General features: G+C 41.5%; 1 protein-coding gene across 2 annotated transcripts in view; it reads left to right on the plus strand.

Moving 5' to 3' along the window:
- Window positions 1–3,241: 3,241 nt before the first annotated feature.
- MESK2 (misexpression suppressor of KSR 2) overlaps window positions 3,242–26,324 on the plus strand; it is a 666,835-nt gene continuing 643,752 nt past the window's right edge. Inside the window, exons 1-2 of one of the 2 annotated variants that reach the window (XM_068227618.1) lie at window positions 3,242–3,874; window positions 3,981–4,187. In XM_068227618.1, the coding sequence (XP_068083719.1) occupies window positions 4,021–4,187 (167 nt within the window). In that variant the 5' untranslated portion in view covers window positions 3,242–3,874; window positions 3,981–4,020. Of the gene's footprint in view, window positions 4,188–26,324 lie in introns of both variants that reach the window. The other variant, XM_067147420.2, reaches the window with a different exon arrangement.

Below are 26,324 nucleotides of genomic sequence, written 5' to 3' on the forward strand. Positions count from 1 at the left end.
GGCAACAGAGGAGAAATTTAGATCCAGTGATTCCTAGGTAAACAAATAATAAGAAGATGACTAATGGTGTTATTACCTAATCTATTCGAGGGCGGTTATAACATCCAACGATATTCCGCCAATATCCCGCAGATAGGCCGATTGACGCCTCTCTTGCCTTCTACCCGAGGAACAACCACGAATTTAAAAGCATGATGAGGAAAATGGCAATACGTTACTTCCCTGCTGGCATGCAGTCAGAGACATTGCCATGGTAACCTGTAGGTTCGTTGTCGTTCTGTCGGTCACTCAATGCAGAGCATGATACCAGCGGAAAATTGTAAATTTCTCCGTCATGTGAAGAGTAAGGTAAATTATGAACATAACGAAAGTTGTTTATAATGAAGAGACGTTTCACGTACGGTAAACTAAGTTTACAGAAAATCAATAGTATAAGAGAAAATGGAGGAAAACCATTCTGTTTTTCCTGTAAAACCCCGTCTATTCAAATATTTTAAAATAATATGCATACAGAAACCTTCCCCGGGAGGAGTATACTCTAAATATGAAGTTTAGTTGAGATCTATCCAGCCGTTTCGAAGTGATGGTGGAAAAACCACTCAGGTTTTCCTATAAACCCCCCGTCTATTCAAACATTTTAAAATGATATGCATATCGAATCCTTCCGCGGGATGTGTGTACTCTAAATATGAAGTTTGGTTGTGATCTATCCAGCCGTTTCGACGTGATGGTGGAGAAACCATTCTGGTTTTCCTATAAACCCCCCGTGTATTCAAAGATTTTAAAATGATATGCATATCGAAACCTTGCCCGGGTTGAGTATACTCTAAATATGTAGTTTGGTTGAGATCTATCCAGCCGTTTCGACGTGATGGTGGAAAAACCATTCTGGTTTTCCTATAAACCCCCCGTGTATTCAAAGATTTTAAAACAATATGCATATCGAAACCTTCCCCGGGATGAGTATACTCTAAATATGAAGTTTGGTTGAGATATATCCAGCCGTTTCGACGTGATGGTGGAACAGACAAACAAACAGACAGACAAACAGACAAACAGACAAACAGACACGAAACGTAAAAACCACCGATTCGGTCTTGAGTTGACCTAAAACGGATAAATATCTGAAAAATTGGCAAAACAAAAGAAATTACAGACAGCGGACCCCCTACAATTTTATTTATATAGATTATTATTATTATTATTATTTCTGGTAGCAGGTGTTTCTTTTGGTATGAGAAACTAAGATATTCAATGAATAATATTTAACATGCATTGTTTTATGTTTTAATTAAAAAGAGAGGCGTACAAATTTTAAACCCGGTAACATCCACTCTACCCCCTTGCGTGCGTCACTGATGGTTGGCAAAGTTTTTGTTGGTTGTTGCTGTATGAACTAAACGAGTTCAGCCGAGAGATTCAACAGACATGCCGTTAGTTCGAAAAAGAAGTTCTAGGTGGTATACAGTGAAAAAGAGACCTCACGGCAATAAATTGTTTTAAATTCAGTTTACACAAAGAGTTTTGTAGACTAATGGTAAAGCGCGCTGGAAATGTATAAAAATCTCCTTGTAAAACATACTTGATGATACCGAAAATAATAAAACCTACAGTGAATTAAGTCGTAGGCATGAAAATGAATCAGACAGTGGACGTAAATAATAATTATTCAGTTCAGAGAAAGGCAAGCGAAGATCCATAAGACCAACCTTCAAAATCAGTGGCGGCATTAGAGTAGTGTGTAGGGGCAGTCACCCCCCTCCCCCAATTTGTGGAGAAAACATCACATTTGTATTCCATTTTAGCCACCAGAAACCAGAAATTACTTTGTTTTAAACAATTTGTACCAGCCTTGTTGCCTTTTCTGCTTTCCTTTATTTTCTTCTATGATTAACAAACCCGGGTACGTTTTGCTGTCTGTAATGATGTAAAATGGGTGCAAAGAACGAGGACATTAGTTACATCAAGTTTACCAGGCATTAAACACTAATTTCCGCAATCTGGTTAGTGTAGTCTGATAATATATTGTTCATTCTTAGGGGGGTGCGTGTGTTTTAAAAAACACCATTCAGGAGCCAACTGGGGTTACAGCTTAAACTTGCGGTGGTTTGTTGACCGCGGGGTCCAACTATGTTTCACCGGTGAAATGAAATGTCGTATGGCTTTTAGTGCCGGGATATCCCAGGACGGGTTCGGCTCGCCAGGTGCAGGTCTTTCTATTCGACTCCCGTAGGCGACCTGCGCGTCGTGATGAGGATGAAATGATGATGAAGACAACACGTACACCCTGTCTTCGTGCCACTGGAATTAACCAATTAAGGTTAAAATCCCCGACCCGGGACCCTCTGAACCGAAGGCTAGTACGCTGACCGTTCAGCCAACGAGTCGGACGTTTCACCGGTTAAAACAGTGCAGACATGTTCAATAAATTTCCAGTTTCTTTGAAATGATTTAAGAAAAGGCTAGGAAAACAACAGATAGAGAATCTGCCACCTGGGCGACTGCCCTAAATGCAGATTAGTATTGATTGATTGAATCCCAATAATCCAGGTAAGTAATTAATGATGTATGGCCTCCAGGTCTTTCAAGTTGACGGCCGTAGGCGACAGATCTATCAGGATGAGGTCTTACAAGGGATTAAATCTAATGTTGAAGAGGGCACTTACACCCAGTTCCCAAGCTAGAGGAGTTAACGAATGAAGGTTAAAACCACCAATATGGCCGGGGATCGAACGCGGGATCCCTTGGATCAAACCAGTTAGCCACCGAGCCGGACAATAATTCTGGTTATCAACAAGTTTCACACACACACGCACAGAGTAAGTGCACGAAGCAGATATTCAAAACTTCCTTACATTATAGTATAAAGGGGAACATCCTTCACCTGCACCTTCAATATCAACGTCACTGACCTGGGTTTAAGGCTGTCGCCCTGGTGGCAAATTGCCCATCAATTGTTCGTCTGGTCCTTTCTTAAAAAACATGAGCAGCTAAAGGAAAAAAGTATCTTTATCAACTCTCGTTCAGAGAATAAGTGCCTGAAGGAACAAGAAACTAATATGATTTTATAAACTAAACAAGGAAGAAGCTCTTGTAATCATTGTATGTAAAGAGGTCGCATTCTGAAGACAGAGAGAGAGGATGGATTCACGTCTCTATCGCGTTACCCGTGCCTTTCCCCGCCTGACCGACCACGGAAACCAGCAGGCAATGGATTGTCATACTTCAGTCGTGGATCTGCACCGCTGGAACAGACAACGGAGTGTGTGTGTGTGTAAGTGCAGCGACACAAGCTTGGCAATCGTAAGAGTGAGGTGTGTGATAACCGGTTATTCTTGGCGCTACGCTGTCTTCGGTCCCGTAGCTTCTTCGAGTAAAAAAAAATTAGTGATCTCATCAACCTATACAAATCGTGAAACAGTGACAGTGTTTTTTTTCACCTTACTGGATCATATTCTACCGCGGTTTTCGCTTCATTCGGAGTGACTCATCCCTCAGAAATAAAATCAACAAACATTTCCGTTTGTTATACAATCAAAATAATACCATCCTCTGTTACACGATCAAAAGAAGCTAAATCTAATTACATCAATCGAAAGAAGTGATTTGTAAATATAATTTCTAGTTTTTTGAATTAAATTAGCAACCAATTAGTTGCGTTTTAATTCAGCGTTCATTGACGACGTTCTGTTTTATATCCTTCCATACAGCAACTTTATTTGAAGTGGTTTTTCATTCGCAAAGATAAAAATAAATTAGTATTTTGCACAACCAAACGAAGATATATTATTGTAAAGCTGTGGATTATATATCCTTGTGACTAGTATCTTTTTGTTTCTTTGAGGCCCCTAGGACCACGTGGTTCATAACTCTGGTGTTTATTTATTATTCAGAAAATAATTTTAGTGGTATCCATCTCTTTCCGTGTAACAGCGTTCACTGAACTACTTTTTTTTTATTTTCTGTACCCTTCCATACAGAGTTGTGAAGAATAGAAAATAACAAGAATTACCAACAACCATGCCCCAGATAAGTCGCCAATACATATCATCACAGTTTCACCAATACATCCCAGAATGGAAGTCTTCTGAAGACGCCAGTAAGAAGATTGAAAATCCACTCTGCGGCACATGCAGCCAGCCTTTTAAAACAGGAAAACACTTTCTTAGAAGATCAGTAAACTTTGGGTGAGTACTCCAATCCCTAAACTCCACCCCCTGGTGAATCATTACCGAAAGTAGTAATCAGTAGTTCACTAAAATATTCATACATAATGTAATTAATGAAAGTGCTATATTTCTACTTGACAGACTCTAACGATTTCTTTTTCGATCCCCTATCTGTAAAGTGTTACCAAAGCAATTTTAATATACATGTCCTCAACTTCTGTTTTGAACATTACGGGGTCAAATGAGACAAAGTTGGATGGCATTTAAGAGAGCTGATATATAAAACTAGCAGTTGCCCGCGGCTTCGCTCACGTGGATTTCGTAAAATAATAAAAGTAATCCTTCCTCGGTGCTGTACCAAGACATTATCTGAAAATCCCTAAAGTATAAACATTCACCGACATATTGAGTTTCATTTACCCCGGAAACTCTTCGTAAACCACGTTTGTGTTATTGCCTTTTGGGGCTAAGATGACCATGCAACATAGAACTGTACATATGAGAAACAGTTTTCTCTCAAATCCGAAAAAAAAGTTTATTTTTAAAGTATATTCCAAATATCTATCTCCGCGTCGTAACATTTTCAGTTTTTGAGATAGGCTATGAGAATCCCCATAAAAAGAATTTAACCCCTTTATCAGTCCTTCCCATTTTCCGAATACAAAAAGAAATACGGTACATGTTCCTTTACTTTTAAAGACCGAACTCGATAGCTGCAGTCGCTTAAGTGCGGCCAGTTTCCAGTATTCTGGAGATAGTAGGTTCGAACCCCACTGTCGGCAGCCCTGAAAATGGTTTTCCGTCGTTTCGCATTTTCACACCAGGCAAATGCTGGGGCTGTACCTTAATTAAGGCCACGGCCGCTTCCTTCCAACTCCTAGTCCTTCCTTGTACCATCGTCGCCATAAGACCTATCTGTGTCGGTGAGACGTAAAGCAACTAGGAAAAAAAATGCTTTTAAAGAAGATTCCAAATACTAATTTTTGCATATGTAACATCATCAGTTTGTGAGGTCTAAGCATCCACATTAAAAATTATTCACTTCTTTTTTTCACTTCTTTTCACCCCCCCGTTAAGTGCCTTTTCCGAAAACAAAAAGTACGTGTTCCTGTATTTTTGAAGGACTTTCCAAATACCAAGTTTCATGTCTTAACATGTTAAGTTTTATACATATACTGTAGATATACCGGCACTCATTTACAAAATTCATCCTCTTTTTCAATTCTTTTCAACCCCTTAAATGGATTTTCCGGAACAAAAAGGACGTGTTTCTTTATTTTATAAAGGAGATTCAAAATACAGTACCGAATATCACGTCTGTAACATCTTCAGTTTTTGAGATATAAGTATCCTCATAAAATTAATTCATTTTCTTTTTCCCTTTTTACACCCCCTTTCCCTTTAAGTGGACTTTCTGAAAACAAAAAGTATGTGTTCCTTTATTTTTAAAGGAGATTCAAAATACCAACTTTCACGTCTGTAACATCTTCAGTTTCTGAGATATAAGTGTCTTAAACACAATTCAACTCTTTCTTCATTTATTTTCACCCCCCCCCCCCCAAGTCGATTTTCCGAAAGCAAAAAATACGTGTTTATTTTTAAAGGAGATTCCACATACCAAGTTTCGCGTCTATAACATCTTTATCTTTTAGAGATATAAGTATCCTCCTACAAATATTTCAACGAATATTTCAATTCTTCCCCCCCCTCCCCCGTACGTGTTTTTCCGAAAACAAAAGAAGACGTGTTTCTTTATTTTTAAAGGAGATTACAAACACCAATTTTCACGTCTGTAACCATCAGTTTTTGAGATATCCACATAAAAAATAATTCAATTTTTTCACTTCCTTTCACCCTCCCTCCTTAAGTGAATTTTCCGAAAACAAAAAAATACGCGTCTATTCATTAGGGAGCTTCTAAATACCAGTTATCACAACTCTAACATCTTCAGTTTTCGAGATATGTGTCCTCATGAAAGGAATTCAATTCCTTTTCAACCCCCCCCCCCCCCCAAGTTTGTTTTCCCCCTAAAATGCGCGTTTCTTTATTTTAAAGGAGATTCCAAATACCAATTTTCACGTCTGTATCAACTTTAGTTTTAATACGATATAAGTATCCTCATACAAATAATTCAACTAATTTTTCAATTTTTTCTCTCCTGCCTAAGCGGATTTTCCGAAAACAGAAGAAAATATGCATTTCCTTATGAGATTCCAATCACCAGTTTTTACGTCTATAACGTCTTCAGTTCTTTTTTTTTTTTGCGCTTTACGTCGCACCGACACAGATATGTCTTATGGCGACGATGGGATAGGAAAGGCCTAGGAATCGGAAGGAAGTGGCCGTGGCTTAATTAACGTACAGCCCCGGCATTTGCCTGGTGTGAAAATGGGAAACCACGGGAAACCACGGGAAACCATCTTCAGGGCTGCCGACAGTGGGGCTCGAACCCACTATCTCCCGATTACTGTATACTGTTCAGTTTTTGATATATCAGTATCCTAATACAAAGAATTCAACCCACTTTTCAGTCTTTTCTACCCGCCCCTCCCCCTCCCCCAAGTGGTTTCTCCGAAAACAAAAAATACGTGTTTCTTGTTTTTAAAAGGGATTCAAAGTACGAATTTTCACTTATGTAACATGTTGAGTTTTTGAGATATACTGTAGATCTGCTCATTCTAAAAATTCAGCCCCTTTTTTGTTCCCCTTAAGTGGATTTTTCGAAAAAGTTATGTATGTCTCTTTACATTTACAGGAGATTCCAAGTACCAGTTTTCAAGTCTGTAACATGTTATGTGTCTGAGATATATTAAATTCCATCCCGTTTGTCACTCCCTATCACCCCCTATTCATTGCATTTTTCAAAAACAAGAAAACGCATTTCTTTATTTTTAAAGGAGATTCCAAATACCAAGTTTCGCGTCTGTAACATCTTTATCTTTCCGAGATATAAGTATCCTCCTACAAATATTTCAACGAATATTTCAATTCTCCCCCCCCCCGTACGTCTTTTTCCGAAAAGTAAAGAAGACGTGTTTCTTTATTTTTAAAGGAGATTACAAACACCAATTTTCACGTCTGTAACCATCAGTTTTTGAGATATAAGTATCCACATAAAAAATTATTCAATTTTTTCACTTCCTTTCACCCTCCCTCCTTAAGTGAATTTTCCGAAAACAAAAAATACGCGTCTATTCATTAGGGAGCTTCTAAATACCAATTATCACAACTCTAACATCTTCAGTTTTCGAGCTGTGTGTCCTCATGAACGGAATTCAATTCCTTTTCAACACTCCCCCCCCCCCCAAGTTTGTTTTCCACCTAAAATGCGCGTTTCTTTATTTTAAAGGAGATTCCAAATACCAATTTTCACGTCTGTATCAACTTTAGTTTTCATACGATATAAGTATCCTCATACAAATAATTCAACTAATTTTTCAATTTTTTCTCTCCTGCCTAAGCGGATTTTCCGAAAACAGAAGAAAATATGCATTTCCTTATGAGATTCCAATCACCAGTTTTTACGTCTATAACGTCTTCAGTTTTTCTTCTTTCTTTTTTTGCGCTTTATGTCGCACCGACACAGATATGTCTTATGGCGACGATGGGATAGGAAAGGCCTAGGAATCGGAAGGAAGTGGCCGTGGCCTTAATTAACGTACATCCCCGGCATTTGCCTGGTGTGAAAATGGGAAACCACCGGAAACCATCTTCAGGGCTGCCGACAGAAAACGCATTTCTTTATTTTTAAAGGAGATTCCGAATACCAAGTTTCGCGTCTGTAACATCTTTATCTTTTTGAGATATAAGTATCCTCGTGCAAATATTTCAACGAATATTTCAATTCTCCCCCTCCCCCCCCCCCGTAAGTGTTTTTCCGAAAACAAAGGAACACGCGTTTCCTTATTTTTAATGGAGATTACAAATACCTACTTTTACGTCTGTAAACTTTTAAGTTTTTGAGATATAGATATCCTCATTTTAAAAAGTCACCCCCCCCCCTTTTCACCCCCTTATTGATGGAATATCCAAAAATCCTCCCTTAGCTATCACCTACATGTTAATATGAATGTATTCCCAAAATTGCATTTCTTTATGTCCAGTAGTTTTGGCTCGGCGATGATGAGTCAGTCAGTCAGTCAGTCAGTCAGTCAGTCAGTCACAAGTTACTTTATATATATAGATAAGTCAGTGATTTTAGATTTATGCATTTCAGCGGTTCGGCCAACTAAGGACCCCGTCATTTGATTATTTTTTTTCTACTCGTACTTTGTTCCTTAACTTTTGTGCATCATTTCCGCAAGCATTGTCGGTGTTGTTCTTTTTCTCCCATCAGTACACGGCTTTTTGTCTTTAGTTTTCTTTTTTCTTGGAAATTCCGTGTGAATGACGTTTCTCCTTAAGGGGGTTTTCGCTTCTGAATGTTTGCATGCGTGAATCATAATTCTTGAAGGCCCCTCTGCATCTCGGTAAATCAGGCTACCTTGGTTTTCTTATCTAGAAAATTGCTGAAGACCTAGTTGGTCAATTCTCTGCACACGTTGGGTCAGATGACCATAGAAGACAGCCCTCATACACTACATTGAGTCAGTGATCTTTTCCACGTTCGTGTATAGTTCTTGGTTAAGTTTTCTCCTAAGCTCCCCATTTTCATTGACAGCACGAAAGATTTTCCTCAAGATTTCGTTCTTGGGCTTTCATTTTGTCTAATAGACTATACTTACAGTATTCACTCCGAGGCATTCAGCTGCAATATAAGGTCATCGCTGGCTGAACGTCCCTCTAGTGTCTGAGCATGTTTTTGGTTATTATTATTATTATTATTATTATTATTATTATTATTATTATTATTATTATTACCGAGCTCGATAGCTGCAGTCGCTTAAGTGCGCCCAGTGTCCAGTATTCGGGAGATAGTAGGTTCGAACCCCACTATCGGCAGCCCTGAAAATGGTTTTCCGTGGTTTCCCATTTTCACACCAGGCAAATGCTGGGTCTGTAACTTAATTAAGGCAACGGCCGCTTCCTTCCCACTCCTAGCCCTTCCTTGTCCTATCGTCGCCATAAGGCCTATCTGTGTCGGTGCGACGTAAAGCAACTAGCAAAAAATGATGATGATGATGATGATGATTATTATTATTATTATTATTATTATTATTATTATATTGTGTTTTAAAGGTATTTAAAAACCCGAAAATAGGAAAAAAGTTTTAAAATTCGGATAGTTATGTGACTAATACAGTACTTGAAAATAGATCTGGAGACGGAATACATAAATTACAGTAAATATGTGCATAAACTACTTTGAAAAGGGGAGAGAAAACAAGATTTCCTCTTTCCCTCTCATCTTAAAAGTAGGCATCTCTGGTACATACCATAAAAGCCCGTGGAAAAATGCAAGTTAATAGCTTCCAATATATTTTTTAATTTTTATTTTTATAATTTGCTTTACGTCACACCGACATAGACAGGTCGTAAGGCAATGATGGGATAGGAAAGTGATAGGAGTTGGAAGAAAGCGACCGTCGCCTTAATTAAGGTGTGCCTGGTGTGAGAAAGGGAAACCATGGAAAACCATCTTCAGGGCTGCCGACAGTGGGGTTCAAACCCACTATCTCCCGAATGCAAGCTTCCAATATTTGCCTCGGCACTAAGTGGAATAGAGAGGTTAGCCTTATACCAGACCACCTTCACAGTCAGGAATATACCTGGTACTCATTTCTGGTATAGGTGTTGTGACCCGCAAGGCCAAATGCCTCTCTAGAAGTGGAAATTCTTTCGGCTTCCTCACGGAGAATCGAACGCACGGCCTTCCGGATGAACTGAGCGCACATTTGCCTCTCACCGACACAAATGCTCATACACTTCGTTGCAGTTAGAATCCACAAGACCAGGTGGAACAGACATTACTTTCACTTGCCGTACTTGCCATGCTTCCCGCATTCACCTGGTCACCTTTACTCCTCGAACACTGTTCGTTCCCCCTCAACTCGAAGACATTATATTTACAAGTATAAGAGAATATTTTCTCTGTCTTTCAAAGTTCTTTTTCCTTTAGATGATTTGTTCATTCTTGATGTCAGATCTCGTATAAAAATAAACTGATAATCTCGTTATATTATAATTTGCATAAAAATGCCAGCAGTTGAACGATATGAGTGTAGGGCCCTCTTCTTTTGTGATGGAGGGTTGACAGTATCTTATTCACAATACATCAGTGGCGGACGGTGTGATCGAAATTTGGAGAGGCCAGTATACCGACGACTTTTCATAATGCTCGTAAAGCCTCAGCAACCATATGCAGCCATTTAGGCTGTCTGCTTGTCAGTTTCAATCAGACAGCAGAGAAACTAGAGCTCTGTTTTGGCGACCAATGGCTGAGTTTAATTCATTTGACGGGTAACCACGAAATGTGCCCTCAGTGATATTTTACGTACCACCAACATTCTACATGGAGTGTCGAATATACTTCCTTCCGCCAATAGAAAATTCTGCCTCTGTAGCGCAGTGGTTATTGTGATTAGCTGCCACCTCCAGAGGCTCGGGTTCGATTTCCGGCTCTGCCATGAAATTTGAAAAGTGGTACGAGGGCTGGAACGGGGTCCACTCAGCCTTGGGAGGTCAACTGAATAGAGGGGAATTCAATTCCCTCCCCATCCCTCCCCGAAGTGGTTTTGCGTGGTTTCCTACTTCTCCTCCAGTCAAATGCCGGGATGGTACCTAACTTAAGGCCACGGCCGCTTCCTTCCCTATGCCTCCCAATCTTCCCATCACCCCATACGGCCCCTGTTCAGCACAACAGGCGAGGCCGCCTGGGCGAGGTACTACTGATCCTCTCCCCAGTTTTAACCCCGGACCCAAAGTCTTACGCTGCAAGACCCTGCCCTTGAGGCGGTAGAGGTGGGATGAGTCCGAGGGATAAACCAACCCTGGAGAGTAAATTAATTAAGAAAAAAAAAGCATGAAAATCACATCATTTGCGCATTTTGGTAACCTCATTTGTATACAGATAAATTAATAATAATTAATTAATGTTATTTGTTTTACGTCCCACTAACTACTTTTTAAGGTCTTCGGAGACGCCGAGGTGCCGGAATTTGGTCCCGCAGGAGTTCTTTTACGTGCCAGTAGATCTACCGACACGGGGCTGTCGTATTTGAGCACCTTCAAATACCACCGGACTGAGCCAGGATCGAACCTGCCAAGTTGGGGTTAGAAGGCCAGCGCCTTAACCGTCTGAGCCACTCAGCCCGGCCTACAGATAAATTAAATTAAAAAATAATATGTATTTTTTATTAATACCAGTAATAACCCTTGCACAGGTTCACGACGACAAAATAATATGATCCGGGCTAAGTAGCTCAAACGGTAGAGCGCTGGCCATTTGAGTCCAACTAGGGAGAGTTTTTTTTTTCTTTGTTAGTTGCTTTACGTCGCACCGACACGGATAGGTCATATGGTGACGATGGGACAGGGAAGGGCTAGGAGTGGGAAGGAAGCGGCCGTGGCCCTAATTAAGGTACAGCCCCAGCATTTGCCTGGTGTGAAAATGGGAAACCACGGAAAACCATTTTCAGGGCTGCCGACAGTGGGGTTCGAACCTATCTCCCAAATACTGGATACTGACCGCACTTAAGCGCCTGCAGCTATCGAAGTCGGTAGGGAGGTTTGATCCTGGCTCAGTCCGGTGATATTTGAAGGTGCTCAAATACGTCAGTCTCGTGTCAGTAGATTTACTGGCACGTCAAAGAACTCCTGCGGGACAACATTCCGGCACCTCGGCGTCTCCGGAAACCGAAATAGCAGCTAGTGGGATGTAAAGCCAATAGCATTATTATTAAAACTAATATGAAAAGAATTCTCTCAAAGTGGCCTCCTCGTTTCGTTCTATCCCTTTTTGTGCGCTCATGAATTTACTTGTTGGTTGAACAGGCGTTGTCATGGCAACCGAGACAGAACTTGAGGAATTAGCTTTAGAGCGGTGAAATCGATACTCTTCACTTCAACGCCACACGCACGTGGTATTGTTGTAGGGTTGCGCAACTCCCAATAATTTTGCACTTCATTTGTCGTCTTTTCTTCTGTTGTTTTAGTTTAATAAACCTAACATGTATTTGAAAACGTGTTAAAATCAACCATCTTCGGTCGTTCGCTGTACTAATGGTTCGTAACGGGCCAACAAACGCTGCTGGCTTCGAATCAAACTCAGGGGGTTTGCTTTGCTGAGGCAACTCCCTAGCGGACAGCGCGGCGCAATGTACCTCAGCAGGGACAAGCCTAAGCCTGCATAGCATCAGGTAGCATGCTCGCCAGTATCGGTCTCAGGGAGTTGCATGAGACTAGCAAGTCCCCTACCGAGAAACAGTCCCGAATGTCCCCATTAGATTGCGCCATCCTGCGGAGATTACTTCATTCCTACTTTCTCTCTCTCGCAAAGCTAATTCATTTCCATTTTTTAAATTTACAAATTTCATTTACGTTGCACCGACGGCGACGATGGGATAGGAAAGGGCTAGGAGTTGGAAGGAAGCAAACGTGGCTTTAATTAAGGTAGAGCCACAGCATTTGCGTGGTGTGAAAATGGGAAACCGCGGAAAACCATTTTCAGGCCTTCCGACAGTGGTGTTCGAACCTACTATACCCCGAATGCAAGCTCACAGCTACGTGACTCTAACCGCACGGCCAACTTGCTGGGTAATTTGTTTTCCTTGCCATACCAGACCACCCACTATAATACCAACATCTTGCTTCAATGAAAAACAGGACGGCAAATTTTAAATTCAACTGAGGCAAAAGTAACTGTGCCAGACTGAGTGGCTCAGACGGTTGAGGCGCTGGCCTTCTGACCCCAACGTGGCGGGTTCGATCCTAGCTCAGTCCGGTGGTATTTGAAGGTGCTCAAATACGTCAGCCTCGTGTCAGTAGATTTACTGGCATGTAAAAAAAACTCCGGCACCTCGGCGTCTCTGAAAACCGTAAAAAGTCGTTACTGGGACGTAAAGCCAATAACATCATTACTAAGAGTAACTGTAGTTACAGTGTATAATTAGCCTCTTATTTTTCGGGTTGTAATTGCCAGGTATGTTACAGTTTTAGTAGGAATGTAGGTAATTAACAATAATAGAATTTCCTGTTATTTCTGTAAGCTATAAAAATGTGACACTAAAAATGTTGGAGCAACACCCAGCTTCAGATACCACCACACTCCCAAATAGATGCCCGTCAAATGCACACTACACATCCACAACAGCGCCACCTGATCGCTCCCACATCATATTTGCTCACGCCCGATCTCCTGCGAGAGTCTGGACTGCGTTACCATTACTTTATTTACAGCCCTCGTAGATATGATTTTTTTTAATAGACAAAAATCTCCGTAAAGTGGTGCCTACCAAAAGATGGATTCTGGACTTTAGTAAGCCGAATCTTTTCCATAAATTATTTTTTTTTTAATGTCTACGTATTGTGCCACGAGCGCCGTAAACCTCTTCGTAAACGGTATAACTCTTTCCACGAAGCTCTTCGGCTACGAGTGATCTTATTTTATGATGGTGGGCATTTCTCAATTTATCATCATAAACGCAGTTTCCCAAAGACGTTACCCAGTGTTTCATTCTCTCTGCCACATCTGTGACAGACGCTACCGTCTTGAGATCTACCGGGGATGCTTCTAACTGAGGAAACATTAGTTGTTTGCATTGCCTCACGCCATTCCCTACATGTAAGACCTTGATGGTACTTCACCCAGTTGTTGGCAGGAGTATATTTATTCCTTATAAAGTTCTATTCCCAGTCCCTTTTGAGGTAATTTACATCATTAAATTAATTTGCCTTCACGGAGTTAACTGCATATTTTACTTGTACAGTATCAAGGAGATCCGAAAGATGGATTCTGAACTTTTGTAAGCTGAATCTGTTCCAGAAATTAAACGTAATACTTCCAAAAAACCATGGCGCAAAAGTCCGATGGCGTGCAAATTATGAGGTGTCGTGTGGTCAGCACAACGAATCCTCTCGGCCGTTATTCTTGGCTTTCTAGACCGGGGCAGCCATCTCACTGTCAGATATCTCTTCAATTGTTATCACATCGGTGAATGGACCTCGAACCAGCCCTCAGATCGAGGTAAAAATCCTTGACCTGGCCGGGAATCGAACGCGGTAACAGGCACGCTATCCCTACTCCGCGGGGCCGGCACCTAATACTCTCACCCCGTAGCACTTCCTCCTGTAAAAGGCGATTGTAGGTGTGTAGATGACACTTTTCTACTCATCAATCTTAGTAGGGATCAAGCAGTATAACCATAACCTTCATTTACATTACATACAAGTAAGTAGTATATTTTTAATAACTATCGCAATAATGTTTTGACATCTATAGGGAATTTCAATCAAAATCTAGGGGTGAGTCTTCCTTGACGACCGTCATAAACAATAAGATTAGCGTACAGGTATTAGGTTAGGTGAAACTATGAAACTGCGTATACAATTCAGATGTTGGCATTTTGGTTCTGGGATTCTTATACTCAAGACTACGTGACTGTTATTTTATAAAGATGCAAATGTAAAATAAATCGAAAAGAAACTTGTTCATGAACCTAACCAAAACTACACATAGCCACCGTAACCCTGCGAATAAACAACCTATATGTACTACACTATTATCAAATAATCGCTATAAAACGAAGAGACACCAAAAAATTCATGTATTAAATAACGAAGAGCAATAACACTTCCTGTCACAAGTGTTAAGACATGTAAAATGTAGAAATGTTTAAACACTAAAATATGAGCCGGGCTGAGTGGCTCAGACGATTGAGGCACTGGACTTCTGACCCCAACTTGGCAGGTTCGATCTTGGCTCATTCCGGGGGTATATGAAGGTGCTCAAATACGTTAGTCTCGTGTCGGTATATTTATTGGCACGTGAAAGAACTCCTGGGGGACAAAATTCCGGCACCGTCTCCGAAAACCTTAAAATTAGTTAGTGGAACGTAAAGCAAATAACATATTATTCATAAAATATGAGAAGTATAGCAGTGTGTGTATTCATATAGTCACAGCCTTCTGTTTCTGTAATAAGGTAGGAAGGAGTAGGCTATGTAGGTTAGAATATTGACCGAATACATCGTACTTTCGTAATTAGTGTGGAATCTCGCACTGCATGCTCGCTGCAGATTGAGGAACAGTATTGTTCCTCCCAGTCATTATTAAAACTGTTGGTTCGTAACCATTTAGCCATAGTTAGAAACACTGAATAATACTGCGAATTAATAATTGATAGGATAAATGAACTAAAACACTGTTTTTATCAGCACATAATATATTGTCAGAACCGGTTTTCGAAGTATGTATTCCATTATAACTGACGTTCATCACTTTTATGTTTAAAATTATAGTGTTTTTATAAAAATATCCACAAACAATGTGTCGTTAAGTAAAATGACTTTGGTGACCAGGCGTTGCCTACATTATCTCAAGTTCGTGAAAGAGCTGTTGTCAGAAGCAGCTCAGCGTTGTTTGAGAATGCACCGCTAGATCGCATTGTTAAGATCTGTTAAATCCGAGGTATATACACAGATGTCTGGTCACGCTCCCAGAATTCTTTGAGGCCGCGGACATTTTGGGACCAAACTCTCTACTTGCTGTTTTCTGCGTATTATCCAATGCAATGAAGTTAAATTTATAATGGGTTATTGTGTTGCTCCAGATTGTAAAAGTCACTCATCTAAAAGGGACTAGATTGTTTAGATTTCCGAAAGGTAAGAGTAGAAGGGAATAATGGGGGCAGAATTGCCAACATCATAAATAGCAGCCATCAAAATATTCACAGCTGTTGGAGGTTAGTATAAATTTTGCTAGAGAAAAATGAAGTAGTAATCACCAACTTTATTCTATTTGCTTTGTAAAAAGCTTATCTATCAAAGTATATTTTACTGACCATATCTTGATTATAATCTTTACTTTCAGCTTCGTTTTGAGGAATGTCAAATCGTGGTAAAAAGAATAGATGGAAGGACGCTGCTGTAATGGAATACCAACCCTACACTTTTCGACTTTCCTAATCCCCCGAAATCTTTCTCGTGTGTGAGTGATGCTTCCTTCAATGCTTGAATATAAAGTTGTGTTTGTCAGTTTATTGGGTGGTAATTTATTGTAATAATCCTTCTTTCTTTCTTTTTCTTTCTTTCTTTCTTTCTTTCTTTCTTCTTAATCTGTTTACCGTCCAGGGTTGTTTTCTCCCTCGAGATCCCACCTCTGTCACCTGAAGGGCAGTGTCCTGGAGCGCGAGACTTTGATTTGGAGGATAAAACTGGGGAGGAGGACCAGGACCTCGCCCAGACTGTTTCACTTGCTATGCTAAACAGGGGCCTTGTGGGGAATGGGAAGGTTGGAAGGGATAGACAAGGAAGTGGTAAGGAAGCGGCCGTGGCTTTAAGTTAGGTATCATCCCAGCATTTGATTAGAGGAGAAGTGGGAAACCACGGAAAACTACTTCGAGGATGGCCGAGGTGGGAATCGAACACCCCTCTACTCAGTTGACTTCCCGAGCTTGTGTGGTCCCCGTTCCCGTCCTTGTACCACTTTTCAAATTTTGTGGTCAGAGCCGGCAATCGAACCCGGGCTTCCGGGGCGGCAGCTAATCACACTAACCACTACACCACGGAGGCGGACAATAATTTTAACATTTTTATAAAATCGTGTAAACCAATGAACTCTCAAATTCTTTAACATTTAGGCACAGTTTTCTTGAAAATAGTAATGTAAAATTTGATTAACTTATTATTATTAGTAGTAGTAGTAGTAGTATTTATATCACTCTATGATAATAATAAACTTGCGTCCTCATCCCGAGGTGATGCAGCTCATTTTTCAAGCAGACCCCCAACGGAGGTGAGCTGTGTATACAATTTCAACCACATACGAGCCCTCCTGCCATTCTTAAATTTCTGGCAGTACCGGGAATCGAACTCGGCCTCGCGAACAGCATCCAATAACCGTTACGCTACGGAGGCGGACACACTGTTGTAATGTATTGCGGTTTTGTAATATTTGTATGTTTTCCTGTTGCTAGGAATGTAGCCTAAATTGCTGGCTATAATATTTATTGTAGTAAAGTCGTGTTAGGCCACCAAACGGGCTATCAACTGAGATAATTTCCTATCCCGCCAGATTCCATACCCTTTTATTTTAGTTCCTTCCGCGTACCTATTCCGTGTGTTATCATTTAATATTAACCGTCCACAATTTTTTGATCACTATATTGCTTTGGTCATGCTCACGTACCCTGTCTACCACATACAGCAGACTGTTTTTAAGTCCATTGGAGCTGCTCACAATTTATGTTCTTACAGATGGAAAAATAGATAACTTACCATTATAGGCTATCACAGTGCGCAGGTTATAGCTATTAATTACATGTAGTTCACTGAAGGGTGAATACCCCCCGGTGTGCACTTGCGGCGGTCATCTAATCGTGGTACATACCCTTACGGAATGCACGGACCTGGCCGATCTGCGCCGTAGTCTACAAGACCTCGTCAACCGTTTTAAGGGGGATAGTGGCCTTTTTTAATCATGTGTGTTACCGTGTTTTAGCGGTAGTTATGCGTAAAAGAAGGTGCGGGTGTGAATGGGTTTCAAGCTACGAAATTATAGTGCATGTAAAATTAATTTAAAATTTAACAAGGTTATATTTTCTTTCCAAAAACAAAGCAATAACAGACATGGCAGGTACAATGTAGCAAAACAAGGGGAGTTACAATATTTACAGGTTTTGGGCTTCACGCCCTGACTTCAGCGATCAGCTCAGTTTTACCACAAACACAAGTTTTAACAGAGGGGCAGAAAACCCCATTCATCCCTAGGAGCCCCTGGCTCCGAATTACACAGAAAAGCCTCCACGAGGCATATGACACTCCATTTTCAAAAGAGCGATCAGCTCTCAAAATTTAAGCCTCTCAAAGGCCACACCAAACTCTACCTTCAAGCTGTTCTCTAAGGACGTATTCACAGGGGTAAAATACCCAACCTACTGAGGTCTATTACATGAAAAGAAGGTTGATTACATGACCTCTAAAATAACAATTTGAGAGGAGGCTAACCGCACTCCTGATACACTTTGTTTAAGACCTACTTGGCACTAGGCCGTTAATACAAGGGCTAATCCCATACTACAGAGGTGACTTAAGAAAATAACAATTTACATTACATCACGGAAGAATGGGTTGAGAAAATAAGTTCACCTCAAGACAATGTGAGTGGGAGCTCGAGAGGGTTAAGCACTCTCTATCCCGGTATGTAGCTTTACAAGAAAAAGATGAAAAGAGTAATTACATTTTAGGAAAAGGTTACATGATGGAAATGCTTCGAACCCGCCGCGAGACTTAAACTGCCGACCTAGCAAGAAAAGAAGTTATTAATAGGCCATTACCTGGTGTTGAACGGCTGAAGACGAAAGAGGCGCTTCCCGCCTCCTGCTATGTACTTAATACACTGAAAGATGGAACAGAAGTGGCCTGGAGACCCTAAAAGCAGCAGTTTATATCCTCTCGCGGAAGATTCTAGGCGTTAGGGGAAATAAAACACCCTCCCTCAAAGTTTTTATTGGCTAGTGAAAAGAAACCCCTACATAGAGGAAGAAGAAACACATTATTGGTGGAAAATTAATTAAAGAAATTCGGGATTGGCTAGATCCAAAATAAGGGGAAAAAGAGGGGTATACAGCCAACTTAAACCAAGACAGAAAGAAATTTAACAAAGAACCAACTCTTGAAATAAAAATTTCTCCAACAAAATAGTTCTTTGATTTCGCACTAGGTTGCACTATTGTAATTCTTCCGTAGTGTCCTCTAGAAGAGAAAGTTCACACTTCTTCCTTCAAGCAAAACAAAGACACATCAAAAATGACACCGTTCACAAACTCAAAAATTTCCAAGTGGTGACATCTTCTGAGAAACTAGAAAATTAATAGAGTAGATAAAGTTCAGATTTCCACCAGAAGAGGAATATCAACTGGCGCAACTTTTAAATAACCGGAGTAGAGGTGTACCGCCCGGTACAGACCTCCCCCCCCCCCCAAAGGTTCCTCCACGGGGTAACACAGAAGAGCATAACTTTTGATTGAAAGTAAGGTCCAAGTTTTAATGTGAATGTGAAGATAGTTTGCAGTAGCATTTATGAGAATTAGGTTTGTTTCAATTTCAAAATTTGTTGTTGCAGGTGAAGTAAAGTCTTTCTGTTTGTAGAAGTTGAATTTCTGGAGATAAACTTTTAATACTTGAAAGTGATGAAAAATTTGGCAATGTCCACCAATTATTGTTGTTGAATTCCCAAGTGTAATCATTACTTATAGTAACTGTTCATGTAGTTGATGTTGATGAAGTGAGGTGGCCAGACCGGCTGTTACAGCTTGCGTTCAAAGGAGGCCGCTCGGACCCCTCAAGTACCCTGAGATACCGCTCGCCCGCACTATGAGGGGAGCAGAGGTGTTGAAACACGCCGCGCCCGCGGTGAACATATACAGGCTGCGGGCAAGTAGCAGGTCGTGCGCCGCACATCAGCCTTGGCCGGGAGGAGAGCTCCGGCTCGCCGGGCACATGCCGTCTTCGCTGGAGAGGAGGGGGCCCATCCCCCTCCCCAGATGCTGCACGGCGCTTCGCGGCTGCGGGGGCACTGAAACATTAAAACTAGGCGGCAGAATTGTGTTGGACCATCATGTTTCTTTGAGGGCACAGACTTGTAGAGAGATAGAGGGGCCAGCGGCGTGCAGATATTCATGGTATTCATTAAGCCACTGTGTAGAGTGGAGCAGGAGACGGGAGCGTGGTAATGGCCGTGGCAAAGACAGGATGGCAGTTTAATGGGTCGGGGCAGGTTTCACAAACATGCTTACATAAGAAACAAAATCCTATAGAAGGGGCAGAATGCCTAGAAATTGAAAACTCAAAAAAAAAAAAATATAACCTCCATATTCCTTTCAAAATAATATGCAGCAAGTTAACACAGAAATTACACCGGTTTCACCTGGGACAGGTGAACCCTAAATATCCTCTCGGTGGCTGGATTACTTAACAATAAGGTAACCGGCGTAAGAAAATCGAGAATGATACAAGGCCCATGAAATCTGGGGGCAAGCTTGCCCGCGGGAACAAAATTCTTGACCATTACTTGGTCGCCTACCTTCAAAGGGGTGGGTCTCCGTCCACGATCATACCTTTCCCTAACCTTTTCATGAGACACTTTAAGATTGGCTTTAGCCTTCTTCCAAAGATCTTTAATGCTGTCCGGATCTATTGTCTCGGGTAGAATGTCATTCAGAGACCAGAGGTTAGAGAGCGGCGAGTTGGGAACAAACTTAAACATTATAGAAGCTGGAGTAAACTTGTGAGATTCATGAACCGCCGAATTCAAAGCAAAAGCTATCCAATGCAGGGACGTGTCCCACCTGGAAGGATCTTCATGATGATAGGCAATAAGTGCGGACCTGAGATTACGGTTAACCCGTTCAGCCAGAGATGGTTGAGGGTAATAAGCAGAAGTAGTTACATGAGAGATTGATAAGTCAAAACAGAATTTACGAAATAAATTAGATGTAAAAGCCTTAGCATTATCAGATACAATATATTGACACGGACCAAAAGAAGCAAAAATTGAATTTAAGCAGGTAATGGTAGACTGAGCGGTAGCCAGCTTAGTCGGAAATAACCAAGAAAATCTAGTAAAACCATCTACACATACAAGGATGAACTTATTAGCATTACCCTTTGACTGGGGGAAGGGTCCTACATAATCGATATACAGACGTTCCATGGGGCGCGACGCTTGATGCGAAGACAAAAGGCCTACCTTGGTGGACATGGTGGGTTTACTGAGCAAACAAGATTTACAAGCTTTTACAAGTTCACGGATTTCACCGTCCATACCTTTCCAGATGAACATTTCACGAATCTTTTCACGAGTTTTAAAGATACCCAGGTGCCCCCCCAATGGGGTCTCATGATAGTATTTGAAGATCATAGGCACAAGAACCGCTGGAACGACAACCTTCATCATCTTATCATGCCTCGATGGGCAACATAAAACACCATTCCTCAGAACATAAGGGACAACATGTTCCCCAGAAGAAAGGGTTTCCATTATCGGACCCAGCGTCGGATCTTCACGTTGGTATTTCTCAATATCCCTAAAGAGCATGGGAGCATCTGTTAAGATGGCATTAACCTCAGATAGTATGGACTCGGGAGGTGATGAACTGTCGGCCGGTTCCTGGGTCTCGACGTCGTTAGAAAACATACGGCTGAGTCCATCAGCCACAACATTTTCAGTACCTCTGATATGCCGTACATCGAATTGGAAGGCGGAAATACGGATGGCCCAACGGGCTATACGACCTGTACGACGCGGCCTACCTAAGACCCAGCTTAAGGCTTGATTATCTGTCTCCAGATCGAATTTGACGTGTTCCAGATAGAGACGGAACTTTTCTAAGGCGAATAAGACTGCCAAACCTTCAAGCTCATATATGGAGTACTTTGCTTCTTGAGCTGACAATGTCCTAGACGCATAGGCGATGGGTCGCCTCCCTCGTTCAGTCTCTTGAAGAAGGACTGCAGCTACCGCCGACGACGACGCGTCGGTTTGGACGATGAATTTCTTCGAGAAATCAGGCATAGCAAGTACAGGGGCATTACAGAGAGCTAATTTAAGATCTTCGAAAGCGGCTTGTTGAGAAGGTCCCCACTCGAATTTGATGCCTTTCCTACGAAGAAGGTTTAAGGGCGCCGCTCTATTAGCAAAATTAGGAATGAACTTCCTGAAGAAATTCACCATACCGATGAACCTGGCGATACCTTTAATGTCCTTGGGAGGTTTAAAATCACGGATGGCCTGTGTTCTAGAATGATCGACTGCTACACCATCGGGTGACACAATATGCCCTAGGAATGACATAGAGGGCTTAGCAAAGGCAACCTTGGACAACTTAACCGTTAACCCAGCCTTACGAAGGCGGTCGAGAACTTCTCGCAGATGATCTAGATGTTCTTCAAAAGTCTCTGAAAATACGACGACATCATCTAAGTAGTGATATAAGTACTCAAATTTGATGTCGGAGAAGACCCTATCTAGCAGCCTAGTGAGTACAGCTGCTCCCGTAGGGAGCCCGAAAGGCACGCGGTTGTATTCATATAAATTCCAGTCCGTGGCAAACGCTGTAAGATGTTTAGACTCTTCGGCAAGGGGAATTTGATTATAGGCCTGATTTAAGTCCAAGATGGTGAAGAACTTGGCCTTACGAAACCATGAAAAACAAGAATGAAGGTCGGGAAGGGGCACAGATTGCAACACCACCTTCCGATTGAGAGCCCTGTAATCAATGACAGGCCTGAAGCCTCCTTGGGGTTTCGGGACTAGAAAAATAGGCGATGAATACGCTGACTTAGAGGGCCTAATAATACCATCCTTCAACATCTGATCGATGATTTCTTTCAGAGCTTTCATTTTAGGAGGAGACAGCCTATAAGGTGGAAAGCGAACAGGAATCGAATCCGTGACCTCAATTTTGTATTCAATAAGGTCAGTAACACCAAGAGTATCAGAGAACACCTCGGGAAACGACTGACACAATTTGCGAATACTATTAGCCTGCTCCTCAGGTAGATGTCTAAGGTCTAACAACATCTCATCCTGGGTAGGCGAAATAGATGAACATGATGCAGAATTACACTTTAATAGAGGGATTTTACAATTAGAGGCAAATTTGAATGTGCACGACTTACTCTGAAGATCGAGCACAAGACAAGTGTGAGACATGAAGTCCGCTCCCAGTATGATGGGGCAAGACAAATGCTTGGCCACAAACAACTTGATTTTCCATGTAAATTTAAAAACACGAATTTTGACATGTAAGGAACCTAGAATTTCTAATGGAGATGAATTAGCCGAAACATATTTAACAGGAGATGAGTCATAGTCAGGGAGTTTACAAACAGATTTCAATTTAGAATACCAATCAGCCGAAATAATGGAACAAACACTGCCTGAATCTAAGAGAGCTGTTATAGGCTCGTTATTTAACTCAATCTTAAGAAAAGGAACAGGTGCGGGGGTATCCGCCGCAATCCTAAGACACTCTCTGGGGCATTCAAAAAGGGAATTTGAAGATTGCTCATTCCCTGAATTCTCGACCTTTTTGCCCGGGGCTGAGCCTTGGAAAGCAGGGTTAGTCGACTCAGCCGAAGCCGCTAGTCACTTTTTATTATTGGCATAGGTGGAATTTGCACCAGAAGTTGAGCAGGAGGGGGTGCTATTTGAGTTTGGGCAATTCTTGGCGATATGTGAGAAAGCCCCACATTTAAAGCAGCCTTGTGATGAACCAGCTCCATTCCTAGTCCCACTTGGCTTGATCAGTGGACACTTGTTGCGCAGATGGTCAGGCGACCCGCAAGCATAACATTTACGGGGATTGACTGGTCGGCGAGGTGGAGGCCGAGTGTTACTAAAGGAAGGCGGGGGTTCTTTCGCGACACGCAAAGAATCGGCGTATCTAACTCCTTCCGCTGAGACGGCCAATGCTTCAAGTTCAGAGAAGGTTTGCGGACACGCCGCGAAACACAAATATGACCTGTAGGATGGCGAAATACCTTCTACAATAGCCTGTACAATCTGATCTTCAGGAAAGTGCAGAGCAAACACCCTAGTGTAGAATTTGATATCTTGTATGAAATCAGCCAAGTTTTCATCCAAGCGCTGTACACGGTAATAGTACTTCTGAATCAGAGATGACCTGGCGCGGGCAGGAATAAAATTTGCAAGCAAATGTGCATGGAAATCTTCGATAGATGACTGTTCAGCTATGGCTCTTACTATTTTATCAGAAAGAATACCAATTGCATAGGGATAGATGATTTGCAAAATCTGACAAGGGGAAAGCGAAAACACAAGGGCATGATCCTGAAATTCCACTAAAAATCTTAAAAATGAAATAACTTCACTAGTGGTGTTGACAGAAAACTTAGAGATACCTCTTAGCAACATTGCCAATGGATGAGGCAAGCTGCTAAACCCAGGTGACATAGTAGGTAAAGGTTTCAATGGCAAAGAAGTTAATTCAGAACGAATGTTACCCAATGACGCACGGCGTTCGGATTCGTTGTTCGATGGGGCAGAGATAGTTTGAGCAGCCACGGTCATCCTATTGACTTCTCCCTGAGGAGGCACTTCATCAGTACCTACATTCACTGTGGCGGGTTGATCAGCTTTGGGAGGAACTTCGCCGGTTAGCAATTGAGTGACCTTATTAGACAATTCAGAAATAGTTTCAAGGAGCGTATTAGCGTCCTTCCTCTGAACGTCATTCACCTTTAGAGACAACAGATCATTAACTCTATTTGCAAAGTGATACAGCCTGCCTTGCACCCGCTTAATTTGATTAGGAGATGGATCGTTTTCATCAAAAAAGCTGACTACAGATGCTAGCCCAGTAATATTCTCGACGATCGTGGAAAGAGAATCATCAATTTCTTTCTCTCCCAAATTGGGGATGGAAATGGGTAAATCAAGGGACTCTCTAAGCTTGTTGGTGTCGATTGCAACCGTGCCTCCAGATTGCACATTTCTGATAGTTAACTCGTATATCAACTCCTCTTTGCGCAAATAGTTAAGGAGGAGAACATCGCGAGGGCCGGGCATGATGACGGAACAATTTTGAAAAACTCAAAAAATTCCAGCAACTGAGAAAATTGTTAGAGTTCGAATCAAAGCAATGTTTAGCCGTCAAAAGGGGCTAAATTGAGACCCATTCAACCACGCTCTGCTACCACTTGTTACCGTGTTTTAGCGGTAGTTATGCGTAAAAGAAGGTGCGGGTGTGAATGGGTTTCAAGCTACGAAATTATAGTGCATGTAAAATTAATTTAAAATTTAACAAGGTTATATTTTCTTTCCAAAAACAAAGCAATAACAGACATGGCAGGTACAATGTAGCAAAACAAGGGGAGTTACAATATTTACAGGTTTTGGGCTTCACGCCCTGACTTCAGCGATCAGCTCAGTTTTACCACAAACACAAGTTTTAACAGAGGGGCAGAAAACCCCATTCATCCCTAGGAGCCCCTGGCTCCGAATTACACAGAAAAGCCTCCACGAGGCATATGACACTCCATTTTCAAAAGAGCGATCAGCTCTCAAAATTTAAGCCTCTCAAAGGCCACACCAAACTCTACCTTCAAGCTGTTCTCTAAGGACGTATTCACAGGGGTAAAATACCCAACCTACTGAGGTCTATTACATGAAAAGAAGGTTGATTACATGACCTCTAAAATAACAATTTGAGAGGAGGCTAACCGCACTCCTGATACACTTTGTTTAAGACCTACTTGGCACTAGGCCGTTAATACAAGGGCTAATCCCATACTACAGAGGTGACTTAAGAAAATAACAATTTACATTACATCACGGAAGAATGGGTTGAGAAAATAAGTTCACCTCAAGACAATGTGAGTGGGAGCTCGAGAGGGTTAAGCACTCTCTATCCCGGTATGTAGCTTTACAAGAAAAAGATGAAAAGAGTAATTACATTTTAGGAAAAGGTTACATGATGGAAATGCTTCGAACCCGCCGCGAGACTTAAACTGCCGACCTAGCAAGAAAAGAAGTTATTAATAGGCCATTACCTGGTGTTGAACGGCTGAAGACGAAAGAGGCGCTTCCCGCCTCCTGCTATGTACTTAATACACTGAAAGATGGAACAGAAGTGGCCTGGAGACCCTAAAAGCAGCAGTTTATATCCTCTCGCGGAAGATTCTAGGCGTTAGGGGAAATAAAACACCCTCCCTCAAAGTTTTTATTGGCTAGTGAAAAGAAACCCCTACATAGAGGAAGAAGAAACACATTATTGGTGGAAAATTAATTAAAGAAATTCGGGATTGGCTAGATCCAAAATAAGGGGAAAAAGAGGGGTTCACAAACTCAAAAATTTCCAAGTGGTGACATCTTCTGAGAAACTAGAAAATTAATAGAGTAGATAAAGTTCAGATTTCCACCAGAAGAGGAATATCAACTGGCGCAACTTTTAAATAACCGGAGTAGAGGTGTACCGCCCGGTACAATGTGTAATAATGTATTTTGTATTAGTGTATTTTTGTTAACTTCGCTTTT

Source organism: Anabrus simplex, chromosome 5 (genome assembly GCF_040414725.1).
Source record: "Anabrus simplex isolate iqAnaSimp1 chromosome 5, ASM4041472v1, whole genome shotgun sequence".
Taxonomy (NCBI): domain Eukaryota; kingdom Metazoa; phylum Arthropoda; class Insecta; order Orthoptera; family Tettigoniidae; genus Anabrus; species Anabrus simplex.